General features: G+C 36.1%; 1 protein-coding gene across 1 annotated transcript in view; it reads left to right on the forward strand.

Moving 5' to 3' along the window:
* LOC150098432 (uncharacterized) overlaps positions 1-18,165 on the forward strand; it is a 126,031-nt gene that overhangs the window by 70,536 nt on the left and 37,330 nt on the right. The window contains exon 2 of the mRNA XM_090405040.1: positions 11,563-11,776. Coding sequence (XP_090261166.1) covers positions 11,563-11,776 — 214 coding nt within the window. The remainder of the gene's footprint in view (positions 1-11,562; positions 11,777-18,165) is intronic.

Below are 18,165 nucleotides of genomic sequence, written 5' to 3' on the forward strand. Positions count from 1 at the left end.
GAATTATATAAAAGAGAACACAGGTGCTTACAGAAAAAAACATAGAGGAAAACCAAGCAGGATTCAGGCCACATAGATGCACTATAGACCATATCTTCGCCATTAATAATATAGCAGAAAAATATTGGGAATACAACCTGCCCATATACCCGTGTTTTATAGATTTTAAGCAAGCCTTTGATTCAGTTAATAGAAACAAATTGATTACTATCCTAAAAAACGTAAAAATGGATTCTCATATTTTAACATTTATTACAAATTATTATAGAGCCACCAAAGCTTTTGTTAAAACAAACAACGTTAAAACCGAGAATTTCAGAGTCGAGAAAGGTGTAATGCAGGGATGCCGTCCCTCACCTCAACTCTATCATCTTCCTAGAAGAAGTCTGTAAAACCATAGCTGATGAACCAGGTGTAAAAATCAATGGAACCAATATTAATCACATAAAATACGCGGATGATATCATTATTTTAGCAGATTCTAAACCACAGCTAGAAAAAACTATTAATATTTTAAATGATTCTTGTAGTCCGCGCGGTTAGCCTACTGGCTATGCGCTTCGCAACCATATGCCTGGGGAAGGAGTGTCCTAGGTTCGATTCCCGTCGGTGACGTGAGGAGCTGAAGGATCTTTCTCAGTCATAGCCAAGTTAGCCAGTCTTGGGCGTGGACAGCAGGGTTTTCCCCCCAGTTTATCCTGGGGTTTTTCATCCCGCAAAGCAGGCAAACTGGCCTTGAGAACTCAACACTACAGGCCATAGGATACACCGGGGCATAAGGCTGACCACCTTATCCTGTAAACGGAGTGAGGTCCGATGATCAATGGACCCTCGACACCGCAAGGTAAAAGAGGGTATAAGGAAGATGAGATGATTCTTGTAAAACTTATGGTATGAAAATAAATCTTCATAAAACAAAAATAATGAAGATAGGTAGAGAAGAAGAAAATATTTCTATAAATCTTGAAAATCACCTGCTGGAACAAGTTAATAAATATTGTTTATCTTGGCAGTCTTATATCTAGTAACCTCAACAACATGGAAACAGTAAAACACAGGCTAAACCTAGGTTGGACCAACATCAATAAACTAAACAAAATATGGAAAAATAAAAACAATCCCAACGAGTCTAAAATTAAAATTATATAAAACAATTATTATCCCAACTGCTACTTATGCTTCAGAAGCCTGGAGATTAACTCAACAACCAATCAAGAAACTTCAAGCATTTGAAATGAAATGCCTCAGAAAAATTAATAACACCCACTGGATGCAACACAAGACTAATGACCAAGTCAGAACAGATTTAAACTTCCCAGATAATATAATAGACACAATCATTAAGCATCAACTGAGATGGTTTGGTCACATTCAGAGAATGGCCCCCTCATAGACCTCCATATTTAGTTCTGAATGGATATATAGGAAGAAAAAGACCTAGAGGCAGACCAAGAAGTACTTGGATAAAGTTACTGAAAGAACGTTCACATCTACCTAGCTATAGAGTCATGATTGAGATGGCTAAAGATTGCGATAAGTGGAGAACCTTTCTTCTTAGTGGATTCAACCCGTTACCAATCGGATGAGATGAGATATAATGTTAACCATATCATATGTACAGTTTTTATTTTTGCAAGACGCATACGATCCTAAATTACTTCTCTATTCAACTCCATTAACTCAGTGAACACTTCGAACAAAATTTGATTAAGAAGTCTTCAGATAGATTACTGAAAAGCTATTGTTCATGATACCTCAACTTGCCTTTTAGCAGATGGAGAGGTTAATGATTTAGAAGTTTCATCTTTTTTTTAAACTTTTTATATCATTGGCAGTTGATAATGTATGCCCACAGATGCGAGACCCTTCGAGACTTCTGCGCATGTCAGAAGGAGAATCCATTCCGATATTAGGGTAATCAATGCGTTTCTTGGGATGAGTGTTTATTATTATTTCTCGGAATATTAGCTTTTCTTTCACGAAAATTCTAGTTCTTAAAGTGGCAACTGTTTTGCTTGCACAACAGTTGCAAAATGTACGTATAAAGCATGTGATTTCGCATGTTGGTGACCAATTCGCGTATCCTTTATTCCTTTCTCCCCCTTCAGCATGAATTGACTATTCTTGGCACATTGCCAGCTCCGGTTCTATGAAGTGTGAGCGTACAATACGTATTTCAAATGTTTAAAAGTAAGTAACATTTATGGATTTAAAAGATTATATCGAACTGATTTTGATGAGAATAGCAAAACTAACTGGACAAATACATTAACAGTGAAGCATGTAGAGCTGAGGAATGGTGTTGAGAGGATGGGGGGGGACGAATGTTTTTATAGATTGATAGAATCTAATGGCAAATTTTCCGAAATTGAATGAACTAAAATTTATGTAATTGAATATTAAAAATTTGGCAGTACTTTTCACGAGACACCTGTACTTTTATTACGCCTGTAGGTCTGTGGTAGACGTTGGATTACTTCGGAAAGTAAAGATGTGTATTAAACTTCAGAAATCGGCTGTTACGAAATGATGGGGGGGGGGGGGAGGCATACAAAGATCACACTTTAGTCGTATGATTTGTTTTCAGTGGCTTTAATTATGGTAAAGACGGTTGTTGGGAAAAGCCTCGGAGATGATATCAAGGTTGAAACGTCCAAGACATTCCATCCGACGGAAGAGACCATCACTGTGGGCGTCACGCGACTAGCTGCCCCAGCACGATGCTCCAGTATACAGGTCATTGCTTGTGTCATCGTACCTGGCAAAACACGTTTGCAACACTCTCCGTACTGTCAGCAGACCTTACCCTTTTCAACTTTTGCATCTGCCCAGAGATGAAATCACATCTTCAGATATCGACAGTTTTAATGGAAAAGGTCAAAGTGATTACGACAGATCGTTAGCGAGGTCCAAAAAAAAAAAAAAAAAAAAAAAAGAAGAAATCGCTCGACTTCTAGATAAGCAAACTAAATAGAATGTACTTAATGCATCAAGTCAAACTAGAAGGCCTCCATTCTTGGTGTTTAGTGCCACATTTGCTTTCTGAGATATCTCACCCAAGTGTTGTAGTTCATGCAGGAGGAAAATTACCAATTATTTATAAATTGTAATCTGGTTTCTGCTAAGTGGAGCACAGCTGGAAATTAAACACCCACATTTCTCAGGCCGATGTTCGTAGTGGGCCGGAAACGGTTTAGAAACCAAGAGTGACAGATTGACAACACTCCTTTATATGTAGTGGGGTCGCCAGCTGTTTTATGGACGAATTGGCGACCGTCAGCAGCGATGAACGTTGGAATTGAACAGTGGGGAATTGATTGCTACGGTCTGGAGCCTGCAGAAGAAGAGTCATTAATAAAACTCAATAAAGAAAGCAGCAGGCTTGAGGCCGTTGACTTGGCCTTGACTCCGCCACAAACTTTATTGCCCTTTTCTGCTTCAAGGACGGACCCGAAGCTAGCAGGTCATCACGTGTTATCCTCGGTCATATATGTAGTCCCTCATCCATATTAGAAGTCGATTTCCTGTTTAAGATGTGGCACAAGGAAGAAAACGAATTGTTCTGAAAGTTCAAGATTACTGCCGCACTAAGAAAACAAATTGCAATAATTGACTCTTATTACCAAATCTTCATATTCCCATCTCCAAATCTCATTTAATTTACTGCTGCCTGATTTTTTTTTTTTCTTTTACCTGGATATAATTAACTTTTCATCAGAATGTTTCATATGTGTATTAAATTTAGTTTAGGAATCAATTGAATACGCATTAAATCCGATTATTGCAAATACATAGTTGATAGCAAATCAGTTATATATAAAAAAAAGCGAATGTCCTCAGCCATCGCTGAGGACATTCGCTTTTTTTTTTATTTAACGATTCGCTTTTTTTTTTTATTTAAACTTTTTTGCATTATTTATTTATATATATCATTTACAATAACTGGAATTGTGCTATTCCGTTGGATATTAGATTTTCATTTATTGCGTTTCTTTTAATACTCTTTAACCCTCATGTATTTGATGAAACCCTTTCTGCCAAAAAAAAAAAAAGTTTGGAATAGACTAACTGATAGAGCTGTCTCTGCACCTTTACTTTAGGTGTATTTTTACATTGATAAGCACACGCAGTCATCATTTGGCCCATCCCTATTGTCTATATTAACGGAGCTTTTACTGTTGGAGAATTTGAGTTGTTCTGACCCCAATATCTTCTTCAAACGAAGTTCGTCGTCATTATCGATTGAGCTACGGAAGCTCACGAAATTTGATATCATCAATGAATTAACAATCGTAAATAAAAGTTATGACAGTATTAACATTTTTGGTTTCAATAAAACAATTTAAACAAGAAAAAAAAATCTAAATGCACCTACTGCTCTTCGGATAATGTGCAATCCCCATAGTTTTGTAATTACTATACTTAACAATATCAGTATGTTGCAAGTCTTGCTTTCTCCAGTGAGTGTCTGATAAAACTGAGAAATTTGTTAATCCCACTCTTATCCTGCATGAGAAACTTTTTTTTTTTTTTTGAAAAATATAAATGAAATAAAGGACAAACAACAAAAAGAAGGAATCTGAATAGATTTTATTTAAATAAGTTATTCTTTCAATTAGCTAAGTGATGTGTGGAGTAACTAAAGATAATCTATTTAAAAAAAACTGTATATTAACCGAATTTACTAACAAAACAATGTCAGTTTTTCAAGAAAACAAGCTCTGGCATAAAGGAAAACTACTCATTTGAATTTTATAGCCATTAACAATGAAATAATTGAACAAGTTAGTTTTAATTGTTTGGGGCTATGAAATAAGTTGCAATGAAGTAAGTTAGACTTATCTAACAAATTCTCTAAAATAAATGGAACAATAAACAAAAAGCAGAACTAAGAATGTATATTTATCAACTATTATATGCTGCAGCAAAAATAAGGGAATAGCAGGTTATTCTAAGCAGCATGTTTCGAGAATTGCGCTACATTACAGTCCGGTGTAATGCCATAAAGTGTCATGTAGGTAACTCTAACGAGTCTACTAATATAGCTCGTTAACAGATTTGTTTTAAAAAAAAAATTAAAAAAAAAAAAAGCAACGTGTATTAGGTTTGTCATTTGCGCTGTACGTAAAAATTATAAACTAGATTTAATATTATCAAACCTTTAATCTTATATCGTTAATTAGTAATTTGTACAAAGACCTTCAGCTTAATGTATAATTCACGAGTATTGGTAATTTCATTCTGCTTTGAGTCACCTGAAATCGCTAACGACTTTTAAAAAAGTAGGAATGTGTTCGATCCCCTACTTTCTTTTGTTGGCATATTCTTATTGACCGATGTTGGTAACCTTGTTCTTACTTTCTCTGGGTCACCGCATTATCGGCTGAAATCCTGCCGAGACTTGTATCGACCGGTTTGGGGAGTGCCCTTTGAGGAAAGTTATTTTTTTTTTTTTATGGTTTCACAGTACTCATATATATAGCAGTTAATGGACTAGTGGTAACGCAAGTATTTCTTTTGGAGACCTTCAGGAGGCCTTTAGAAAGAATGAGAAACCCAGAACGTGTTTTTATATAAACGTCATCGGCCTCATTTTTCCAGCTGTGTAATGAGAGATGGGGGGGGGGGATTAATAATATAGCGCCTCCTAGTGCAGTTGGAAGAATGACGAGACATGGGACCTTCAATTGGAGAAGAGATGTTCAATTCTCGACAGGACGAGATGAATACTTGAGTTTTTTTTTCAAGTGAAGGTGGGTTGGTCGGTCTCCTACGGGGGGGGGGGTAGCTTCTCTCTCTCTCTCTCTCAAACCTGATTTTTCTTCTCTTATAACAACCAGACTTGACTGTTTGTATAATGAATAGTAGATGGTGTGAGCAGACGGTGGATCCTGTAATGTAGAATGGCTTATCGTGTTGAAATCGGGGACTCCGTAGAAGTATCATGTAATAATACTCGTAATGCCTTCAAGAATTTCGATTCCTGAGATTCTTTGACAGTAAAAATTTAGCGATTATCAATGATTGTAATTAAAAAAGTTGAATATTTTGTATCACAAAATTGTATGCATTATGAAGTTATTGTATCGGAGTCTCATTTGTATTTCTGGCAGTGAAGAGCGTATGGCGATTGGATTTTTATTTATGCCAATGCAAAGTTCCTTAAAGACATGTGGTGCCCTCTGTCGTAAACATTTACCCATATTATAGAATTCTTGGCATTCTTGAAACATCGACTGACGAATCTCTATCAGTTGCTGGGTTATTGACTTGTGCAGTCGGCCATTCCTCTCCGACTGTATGTTCCGGGATTCTTGACATTACGGCCCCTTATCCCATAAATTTTCCCTCGACCTTCTGCGCGAGACGTTTACTTAACCGTTATTAACGTCTGCAGCTTCGTCTTTTAAGAACGGAACTTTCTCCGCCTGTCCGATCCACCCTCACGGTCCTTCGTGATATCCTTTCGCAGCCGTTGTTGATTATGGGGTTAACGAGTGAAAGTCTCATAGTGGGATTCGCGGTGGGATTTGGGTAATCAATTACTTACGCTTTCTACTTTCATTGATTGGCTCTGATTAATGGACTACTGGTGTTATCTTGGGAAAGTGGAGTTTAGCCGAACTAAAGCGGCAAAGCAGACTGCTTCACACTGATATTACATCATCTTTTGTGAACGTTCGATAAACCCCACTGAAATGCTGAACTGCAAGAATCTCGGGTTGCACGCACGACTTTAATATCGTGAGAGGCCAGCGTTGAGACTAATTTTTTTATTAAATTTAAAATCCAGTTGATGTGTATTGTCACGTACCCAGTAATAATGATAAAATTCGTTTTACAGTCGAACTGTACAACAAATTAAAATTTTGAAATAAATAATAGTAAAAAAAGAAATGTAAAAAAAAAAATTCTCAGGCGTTTCTTACATTTGTTTTGCTTATCACCTCCAAAAGTGTAACTTGTGCGCCACTTACATTTAATATAAGCATAAATAAAATGAAGTTCAAATTTTGATGGTTTTAATTAGCAGTACATTTCATTAAACATAAATGATGTCATCAAATATGTTCTCATAATAATAATCAAATCGAAATGCCATTTTCTACCACCTGCATGCAATTTGGTTTCAAGTACAAATAAGCATAAAATCTGAGTCATCAACGTAAGCACGTTGGCTGTAGCAGCCAACGCATGCGTGATTCATACTTGTTTGTTTTTGAATGATGAAATGCTTTTTAATATCTGTTAGGGATTGGGGGAAACACGTTTTGACACATTAGCTCAGCTCGGCTAAGGGAATCTCAGTGGAGAAGGTGACTGGGAATAAATGATAATGTCAAAGGAACGCCATCAATTTTGACCTGATGTTTTCACGTTTTATTTTTTACTGCTTCAATGCTTTATTGGCTTTAATTTGATGGCGTTCCTTTGACATTATCTGAGCAATTTTACTGAAGCATATAGTGGAAAACGAAATCTCACCATTATCATTAGTCTGTAGTATTTTGAGATAGTAACAGTGATCATTCTGATCTAACGGTGATATTGTGAAGGTGTGTGCAAAGAGGTTGGAAGGTTTAGATACTTTCTTGGATTCTCTTTTGTCATTTTCATGATTTATTGAATGTCTAATTTTTTGAATAGTCATGTTGCGATACTTGAGGCCATTTCGTAGCGATCGTGTTGGGGAGTTGGAACTTCATTGAATTAAACACAATAGCTAACCATAAGTCGAGAGAGAGATACGATCACACCATTCTTGAATTCTAGCCTTTTAATGTTCAGAGGAATCTTTCCAATACGATGGCACAACTACATGCTACTCAGAGGACAATCGATTATGAGATCATTTAAGAGATTACGTCATCGCTTTGAGAACGAAATACCCTTCTGGTTCTTTTCTTCATATTACGTCATAGTCACTTGTGAAGTATCCTGAAAGAACAAGTCCGTTATGACCCCATTTCTTGAACCAGCAAAGTGATTAAATTGGACATTAGCGAGTTCTTAGAAAATTTCAAAAATGACAGGGAAGACTTTCGAAATAGCCTTGAATGTCATGGGCAACATAGAAAAACGTATTATACACTGGGGAAACCTGTCTGTGGTGACAGCCATCGGCCTCTGATCTTTTAGAGGCAAGTGGTCGTGAAAATAGTTTCCCGTGCAAAATAAAAGCATTGAAATTGTATTCGAGTCTAATCATAGTGTTGGTATCAAAGCATAGATGAGTTGACTAATGTAATATTTTACAATAACTTATCTGACATTAAATGTACCTTATTTTATTATATAATGCGAACATTTTTGCAGTGATATTTTCGCTTTTATCTCATCTAGACTAACTGCTTTGCTATCAACCGTTTGCTGCAGTTGTCGTCGCTTCAAATGCGCATGTAATCAGTCGATTTTGAAGCATATACATATTGAGAAAAATTAAAGAAAATAAACAAGTGTATGGAAAAGCATTCCATAGAAGAAGAAAAAAAAGGATTTAGAAAAAAAGTCTCTCATATATATATTGGCTTCACTTTAAAAACAGTTGAAAAAAGAATTCATAATTATGAAAAATCTTCCATCTAAAAAGAAGCTTCCTAAATATTACTTAAAAATTAGTTATATCTACAATTACAGCAGTTGGAAACATACATAAAATATCATAATGGACCAGTGACATCTACAGAATGAATGAAAATAGAGAAGTTAGGAAGGATGTAGCTTGCCTCTAGTTACATGTGGGCACCTCCGTAGAGTCCGTAGGCTCCTCGCGGGAGGTCCATTTCAAAAACATATTCAATACCTGTCATATTTTGTCTTTAAATCATTTGCCGACAGAGCACACAACTGCTCTGACAGTCTAGTCATCATTCCTTTGCTAATCACACTCTTATTCAGTTTCCATGGATATTACTAAAATATTTTCCACAGCAATCCTACAACCCCAATTATCCGCTTATCAACCAGCTTCGATAGCCGACAAATCTTCAATCTCTCCTCATATGACACCAGCCCTATCACCATCTTGGTCACTCGCCTCTGAATCCACTGCACCTCATCCACATCTCTAAGAAACCCAGGCGACCAGATCTGTGTACAGTAATCCAGATGATGCCTTATAAAGAGGAATGATGACCTGCTTTTCTCTACATGGGAGGGTGTTTTTTAATAACCATGTAATCCTGAGAGCTGTTTTAGCCATTTTTGCAATATCCCCTCTGAACTTCAACTCCCTATCCACCAACATCCCTAAATCAGTGGCTTCATCGAGTTCCTGGAATACAGCCTCACCAATATGGTAATCTTTTCGCTCCAAAATGCATAACCTTGCACCTTGCCACATTAAAGTGACACCCATTTTTCTTTGCCCATACTGTCAGTCTGTTTAAATCATTCTCTGAAATATCAACATCATTTTTATTGACTATTGCTGTACCTAATTTTGCATCATCAGCAAACAACACAGGAATGTAATTAAAATCAAATTACCGGCTAAGTCCATTATCATATGCAGATGCCATCTTAATTGCTAATAAGAATACAGAATACAATCTACTGTTAGTTCTATACAACCTGGTCAGGATTGTTACCAAATATGGCATGAGAATATCTTCTGATAAAACAAAAGTTTCATGGTTTTTAAAGGAACAGAGCCAGTAAGAAGCAGAATAGTTCTGCTTCTTACTGGCTCTGTAAGAAGCAGAATAGTTCTAAATAACAAACCATTTGAATATGTTACTAATTAAAATTGTCTTGGCTTTAATATAAGCAGTATTGAAGAAACAGATCCAAACAAAATTAAGTTCCAAAATTATAGATGTGATAATGACATCTTTACCAAATTTAGTACAAAGAAGTAACAATATTAAGAATATTCATTTGTCATTGTTTTAGCTAAATCTTTTATGTTATATGTAAGTGAAACATGGACGATAGAAAAAATAAAATAAAAGAATAATATCAGCAAATGTTTAAAAAAACGGATTTTTTTAAACCTAGTTTAGTGTAAAACGACGTAAAAAATTTTATTACCTTCAACAAGAACCAACTTTATAATAAAACCAAATGGGTTCAACATATGAATAGATGTCACCGAATAGCCTACCAAAAAGAATACTATTGAGCCAAAGGAAAAAAAGAAATTGGTATGAGGCTGGCAAGGTCATGAAAATACTGTATCAGGATGAAATCTGCCATTTGTTAGCATTCAAGAATGTATGAGCAGAGCTAAGTTAGCAAAACAGGTACTTGATAGTAGGAAAAATCACAGGAAGATGACTAAACTCAAAGAGGATCGATGGATTCAGAAATACCTTAGAAGAATGAAATATGAGATCTGACCATATTCTTGACAAATGACTAATTGAATGAAAATTGTTTACGTTATTGCTAGGAAGCTCGTCATGAGTAAACTTAATCATGTGATATCTTAATATCCTCTTCACTCCTTGAGGATGGATAGCAGTAATTTTGATTATTCATAATAGTCACACCACATTGGTATGACTATTATGAATTCTTGGAAATGGACCTAGACAGGGTCCAGGTCCATTTCCAAGAATGTCCACCCACACACAAAACTATTCTGATTAGGATTTAACCACAATCCGCTTAGCCAAAAGGGCTAACCGGAGTTGAAAGTTAGCCCATACATTGACATCTGATCTTGATTGACGATAAGAGTATTGTCAAATATAAGGGAACGAAATGATCTTTATGATGCAACCAAAATACAATCCTGCACATTTTATTTTGGTTGCATTTTGGTAGCCTTGTTACCCTTAAAATTAGTTATCGTAACTTAATGGTGATCGCACTAGAATGATTAAAAAAAAAAAAAAACGGATCTTATTGAGTATTTGAATATAAAATTTGCATCTAAGTGGAGAAACTCATGCTTAGAAATGATCCGTCTTGGTCTGAGGACGTAGCGCGCAGACGCACTTAAGTTACGTCATTGTTTTTTCTATTAGATTATATTAGTTTATCGTCGTTCGTAACGTATGCTTTTGGCATGATTTGAAAATCATTCTGCTCGAAAGCCCCGCACACAAAGTGAATTTCGTGAAATGAAGTCGCTATGAAAAGTCACATTATTCATTTTAATTATGCCCCCTTCCTTCATTTTTCTGTTTTTTGCACCAAAAATGTCACATGCAAGCACAGTAATCGAACTACTCAACAAACTTTAGTTAAATATCTTAAATGCCATTCATTAAAGTGCATCCTGCCATAGCAATACTGTACGAACGTGCCTAAATATGGGTCGTCTGCAGAAACTTGTCCACCCTTCATCTAATGAGTTGTTTAAGATGCCACGGGCAGTTGTCCTATAAAGACAAAATAAGACTTCACTTAACGATAAATAAAATCATTGGCAAAAAAAAAAAAAAATCTTGTCCTTTAGATGGCGTCTATGAGAAGACAATCTGTAAGATTTGACAGTAGTTTAATGAATAAATTTTATTGGATTCATTTTAGTGCATGATTTCAGAGATTGGTGTTAACATTGTATCAGTATGTATCAATGTCTTATTTTTTCTTTTTTCCCCATCCATATAGTTAAAGATCCAGTTTGATGATAGCTTGACGTCCACGTATGAATATCCATCTGAAGCATCTCTTCTTGAAGACCCTGACTCTCCTCTTTCTTCTCTAAGTGATAGCAGCCTTTCCGAATGTGGAGAAGCCACCACCCCTATAGGATCGGAAGATTCCAATTCCACCTTCAGTAAGAATTCCGTGCTCAAGTCAACTGCCATGTTAGGAGCATCAGGTTAGACTTTCTATTGTTTTTGTTATGTCTCATTTGATGTGCGCACGCGTATTAAAGGATGTTGCATGACTTCATGCATCATCCTTTAAAAAAAGGGGGGGGGGGAATCGGAAACCTCGATTTTGGGCTGTTAGAATCATTCATAGGGCATTGCATGTTTTAATTCGTTTATTCATTGAATTAAAAACTTTAGGTGAGTCAACTTATTCTGAATATGTTCTGAAATAGCAACGGTGATATATCAAAGTAACCTGCCCAAAGATTACATGAAATTAAGTGGACTATCTTGTATATGAGCGATTCGATTGCTGAAGTCTGAGGTTGTAGAGAATTTAGTCAGAAGCCAGGCTTGCCTAGAGATCAAGCCAGTACAGGATTATCTTATGTAGGGTGGGGATCTCACACCAGACAACGAATATTATCTGCTACTTAAAGGCTCTCAAGCATCCATGTCAAGTGGGATTCGAACTCGCAGCCTGTTGGAGAGTATATTATCCACTCGGCCAACCACAACCAGCCGCAAAAAACAAGAGATGGTAGAGAGTCAGAGTGATGCCAATCACATCTGCATTTGATATTGGTTCTGATTGTTAATACTAGAAGAACAGCATCACTTTTTTTTTTTCCTTTGTCTAATTTGCCACAACAAGGAAGCTAGACAGAATTGAAATGGCTTGAAAATTTTAATTAAGATCCTAAAACCAAATTCCACCCATCTCGTTCAAAATTATTGCCAGCTAAAATGATTGGATTGAAACCAAATTGTGAGCTCCACGATCATCTTTTGTATGTTATATCTTTAAGCCAAACATTTCATTAAATTGTATCTTTTCAAAGTTATCGCTGTATAAAATTTTAAAATATTTTGTCCCTCCTTCAGATAGCCCAATCTGAAAGAAAATTGAATTTCTGAAAACTTTTGTTACTATTCCTAATATCAATTTTCAGCAAAATCCATTCAGTTAGAATCCAAATAGCGTATACATTGATGATATTGCAAATCGAAGTTGAACGAATCTGGCAAAAGAAAACGAAAGTTGTTCCCATAATAATAGGTGCCATCCTTAAAACATTGAAAAAATATCTAGAAGCACTCGAGTTAGATGGATTAAAAATTGGGTAGCTGCAAAAGGCCGCTTTGTTTGGCACAACTTTCATTTTCAGAAAGTATTTCCACAACTCATAGGCCCTTGGGTAGGGCTCGAATTAGTGGAATATAACCAGCCTTTTCTTAAGCCTGAGGAAGCAAATCAAGCTTTGATGAATATTATATATAAACTTTAACGTATTTTATGAAATGTACCCTGTGGCCGATAAGTTCAGTTGTTGTGAGTAGTTATTCATTATTCTCTATGCGAAACATCTTTTTATGGCTTTTGCAATAGTTTCTTTAAATTGTTTTCGCTACAATGCATTTCGTACGTATAAGGTATTCTGCAACTCTGGACAGATTTTAGTGGAATCGGCCAAGCCAGGATCTTTGTCGAACCATCCCAATTTTTGTTTAAAGCTGTAGAGCGTTTTGCATTTGCAAGGATACAAAAGAGGGGAAAACCGTTCCAAGGAGTGATAGTGTTATTTCGGATCTTCAGTAAACAAGGTGGTGGTATTACACTAGGCGATAAATTCATTTATTTATCGCCTGCAAAAATAAATGTGAATTTATCGTTTGGATGCGTTTTTTGGATTTACGATTGAAACAACCAAATCTCTGACGTTAATATTATCCATTAACTGCGGGTGGTATTTTGACTGAGTTGCCTGTTTGTAGAATGGAAACTTGAGTTTCTGGGGGAATAAAAAAAAAAAAAAGTCTACTTCATACGAAACCGGCTTACTAACTTCATTGAAAAAACCTTGTAAAGGTTATTCGCGTCCTAGACAGGATTCGTTCTTTGATTAATAAGACCAAAGTTCCATTCGAATTTTGATTTGAGTTGGATTATGACAATATATATGGTTTTAATATTCAAAATTGCTGATTCGAAACGCATTTCACTAGCATGTCAAACCTTATTCATTTTCACTTCTGAAAGAGCGGCGTTTTTTTGTTTCAGTTCGAAACATTTTCCCTGTGCAAACTAAAATTGAGTTGAGTGGATTTTAGTGAAATCCAGTATATTTCATATACTGGATTTCACTAAAATCTGTTCGTCCAGATTGCAATTATTTTCCGTCCAGATGGATGATTATATGCAGAGGTTTTGTACATTTCGAGAAACTCCCATACAAATAGATTAAAACTTTTTGCACATAAAAAAACTGAAATCTGTCTAAAAGGTGTAGCTTCAAAGAAGGTGTTTTTTTTTTTTTCTTTTTTCGTCTTTATGTTCAAAATGCAGAAAGTTTTGCGTCATCATGCCCGTTGATGGAATGACGGTGCAAATGATCTGAATAACAGCATATAACCTTCATTTATAATACTGTACTTTTTATCCCCCGGTTCTCCCATCTTTTCATGCAATTTTTTTTTTTTTTACTGTGTGTGTAAACACTTTGCCGACCTGATTGGCCGAGTGGTTAGTGAATCCCTTCTCCAGCCAACAAGCTACAGGTTCTCGAATCCCGTTGTGGGCATGGATGTTTGTGAATGTTAGAGATCGAAGTTCATCTCCTGGTCTTTTTCTGTTGGAGACACGAGGTGATTTAAGAAAATTTTGTTTGATCTCTAGAGCAGTGTTTCCGGACTTGGGGGGGGGGGGGAGATTTAAAAAATAAAAACGGGGAAAAATCATTCGCCAACCTACGGTACGAATATAGAATAGGTTTTAAAAACCTTTCGTGGGTGGGAGCTACAGATAAAATAAATAAATAAATCTTTTCGACATCGAACTGAAACGAAAGGTTTCATAACGTGATGTTAGCACGCATTGTACAGTTTTTATTTAGGGAAGTAAGTAATATGAATACATAGCCGTGAGAAGCTCCGGCGGATTTTCCTCCTTATTTACTTGAAATTTAAACAGTGGGCAAAGCACCGATGACCACCGCATCCGTTTGCGTCACTTTACATAGCAAACATAGCATGGAAAGACGGACGTAGGGGGAGGGTGAGAATGTCTGAAGCGGAATAAACCTTCAAAGTAGGCTTATTCCGCCTCAGACACAAGTTGTAAATAAAGCAACAGTTTGACCCTGTTATATAACTAGAAGCTACTTCTATGCAGTTATTCACTTTGCTCTATTTGTCTACCAAATCCGGTATTTGCTGCTAATCCATCTACTTATACATCAAAACTTCCCACCTCTAAATTCCATCCATCGGAGGGGTCACACTGATTACCGAACTTTCTTGAACAGGGAATTGTTTTTGCCTACACGAGATTTTATTTTTGGCACCTATTGTGGGTTATTCCTTTTTGTTAACTGGACCGGAACTGACAAGTGTGTGACAGACTGGCGTACGCAACCTACTGTAGAGGGCGGAAGGGGTGGAAAAGCCTATGATGGAGTGGTTTTCAGAATAATAGGAGAGAAATTTCTTTGATCGTTTTAAGATGGCGGCTACCAAAATCTTGAAAGCGGTGTGAAAGTTAAAGCGGAATTCAAATATTTATATGGATGAAGGAATAAATTGTCCTTCCATTCGGGGATTATGAGATACTCCGGACTAATTCTGTTCGTCCAAAGAAGTCGCTTCATGTCTATCTCGTACTGTTCGAACGTCATTTTTCTTTCTTAGTGTCAGTCCTGTCTGTGTGTTTGACCATACGTGGCATTGTTTATCAAAGAAACGCTCTTTTACAATTAGACCACGGGAAGTTTTTTGCAATCATTTACTGCTGCGTATCGAATTTAGCGCATGAAACATGGTCACGCTGCATGCGAACCTTTTCACTAGTTATTACGAAGTAGCACGAAACAACTTTCCATGTAGTCGTTAGTAGGTGGTTCGTTATTCCTTTGTTTTATCCCCTAGAATAACTCATATTTGTGCTTGTTTCAAGATGATAGCTTTTTTTTTTTCGGAAATTTGTTTGCTCTCCTTGATTTGGCAAGTCATTTAGCAAACCCGAGCAATCATTATTATGCAAGTGCTTCTTTCTTTCTTCGAATTTTTTTTCCATCTCAGACATAACGTCTTCATTCCAGTTATTTAGTTTTTGCTTTTATCTTTTTATCCCAAATTTCTCAATTAAAGATGCAGTGGTCCAATTGTTGGGTTAGTGGGGAGAATTCATGTTTCTTAATAAATGAAATCACAAACTCCAAAAGCGTGACACAAGAAAGAAAAAAAAAAGAAATTTTTTAAATGTCACCGGGCAGATCAATCGGTATATTTTTCTTCGTATCAGCAGCACAATGCAACGTAAATTTTTGTTCCTATCTCGTTATTTAATATTTTAATCTGTTCTCTAGGCTATCAAGAGAAAAAAACCGAAAAAATTCCACGAATGAACGGTTGCAAACCTGTAACATATTATCATGTGTGGGCGGGGTAAAAGATAACTAATCCAAGAATTTTGCTCTAGACAAAACAGCTTTTTTCCGAGATGCTTGACGCTTACAATAGGCACAGCGATGGTTTCACACAAAGTAATGAAACTTATCTGTTACAAATCTGCTAAATTTAAAGTTGAATTCACGTTCACTGTTTTTTCTCATAGCGTTGATGCCATCCATTAGTCGTCCCAGCCGACGTTAATATCACCTGGGAAATTTCTTAGGAGAAAATTTTAAGTAATGTTTAAGATGTAACTCATTTGTTATAATAACATTTACACCGAAACGGAAAAGATATTCGTATTACAAGATGGATAATAATCAGAAATATCCAATTTAGTCAAAACAAAGAATTAAGCATTAATAATATAGCAGCTACCACTGCTGCTTTGGGGGAATAATATATATTCACAATAGACATAGCGATGGTTATATATACGCGCGCGCGCACACACCGCTTATTTAGAACCCTAAACTTGAGTTTATCACTGTATGCTTTTTTTTTTCTTTCCAACTTTGGATATGCTAGCAGCTCTTTTCTGTTATTGAGATATTATAACTTCCCCTCGCTAAATTAAACAACTAAATTGGTAAGTGAAATTAATTTACATTATTAAAAAAATCGAGTTATTTTAAAAGCAATTAAAATAACTAATTGAAATTTTAATGGAAGATATGTAGCGTTTAATATTTTATTTCTTAATTATTTGAAAATGATGTTCTGTGATTTCGATTTTATTTTTTACTTAATGTCATCTGTAATTCGACTGACAGCTTTAGACGTTTTATGTGCTGTTTTCCAATTAATTCTTTAATTACTGTTCTCTTGTTGTTTCAGCTGCTTGATCTTATTATATAAGTGTCATATGATCTTGAAAAAGAGATGGTGTAATATTTAAGAAACTTTTCTCGTATAGATTGGACAAAGATACTCGTTTAAGCAGAGCCTGTTCTACACCAAATGCCACCTCAGGCGAGAAGCATCTCGTAGTGCCCACTTCAAGATTCATTTATCCTTTCTCCTTCCCTCCACCCATTGGAGGAAGGACTTGACTGATATTATTTTTCATAATTAGTGGCACTCTTATTTCTGCTGTTGCGGTATTGCTCGAATTTACATGCTCTAACTAAAACATCATCTTCTAAATTGCAATCATCCTTCTACTTTCCCAGGTACCGGCTCCCCCCCCCCCTTTTTTTTTTTTAAATGAGATAAATTCTTATGGGATCTCATGAAATGATATATTCCAGATTTTGTCCAAAACGGTTGAACAATATGATGTGTGTAAGTGTTCGAAGAGGAATTATCTGATCAGGTTGAATTTCCCAGATAAAACTATATTCTAGCAGTTTGGAAGGTTGCATTATGACCTGTCTTAAGTGTCTGCAGAGAAGGGGAGGCAACCCTCTTCATTTTAAACTGAAAAGCAAACTGGTATATGCTGCTATATTCCAGTTTGGTAGAAATTGTTTGCATGATTTGATCTGTAGAGGAGGCGTTTCCACCCCCTCCAAATTTTTTTATTTTATTTATTGCAGTTAGGCTACTCTTCAGAAAGAATAAACAACTGTATTCAGATTTGATTAGCGCTACCTAATAGTATAGAAGTGTGAGAAGACAAATAATAAACAGAAGAAATATGACACTTATTGTTCTTTACTTTCGAATAACGTAATGGACAGATAATGTCCGACTTAGAATCGAAGTAATAGCAGGTCGAATTTTTGGTCCTAATCATTCTTGTAATAAGAGTAGGTCAATTACTTACTGCTACAAGTAGTACGTGGCTTAAGAGTCACTGCTATGAGTGCATCAGTTTTGCGGTAGTACTTCAAAACTGTGACATCTCAAGGTTCTGTGAATCTGTCTCCTCAGCCGACCTCCCTGTGAGTCTTCCGACTAAATACGACGCTGGATACTACTGTAATTCAAACACCAATTGAAT

Source organism: Typopeltis vanoorti, chromosome 15, assembly GCF_054136105.1.
Source record: "Typopeltis vanoorti isolate ZY-2024b chromosome 15, IOZ_Tvanoo_1.0, whole genome shotgun sequence".
Classification (NCBI taxonomy): domain Eukaryota; kingdom Metazoa; phylum Arthropoda; class Arachnida; order Uropygi; family Thelyphonidae; genus Typopeltis; species Typopeltis vanoorti.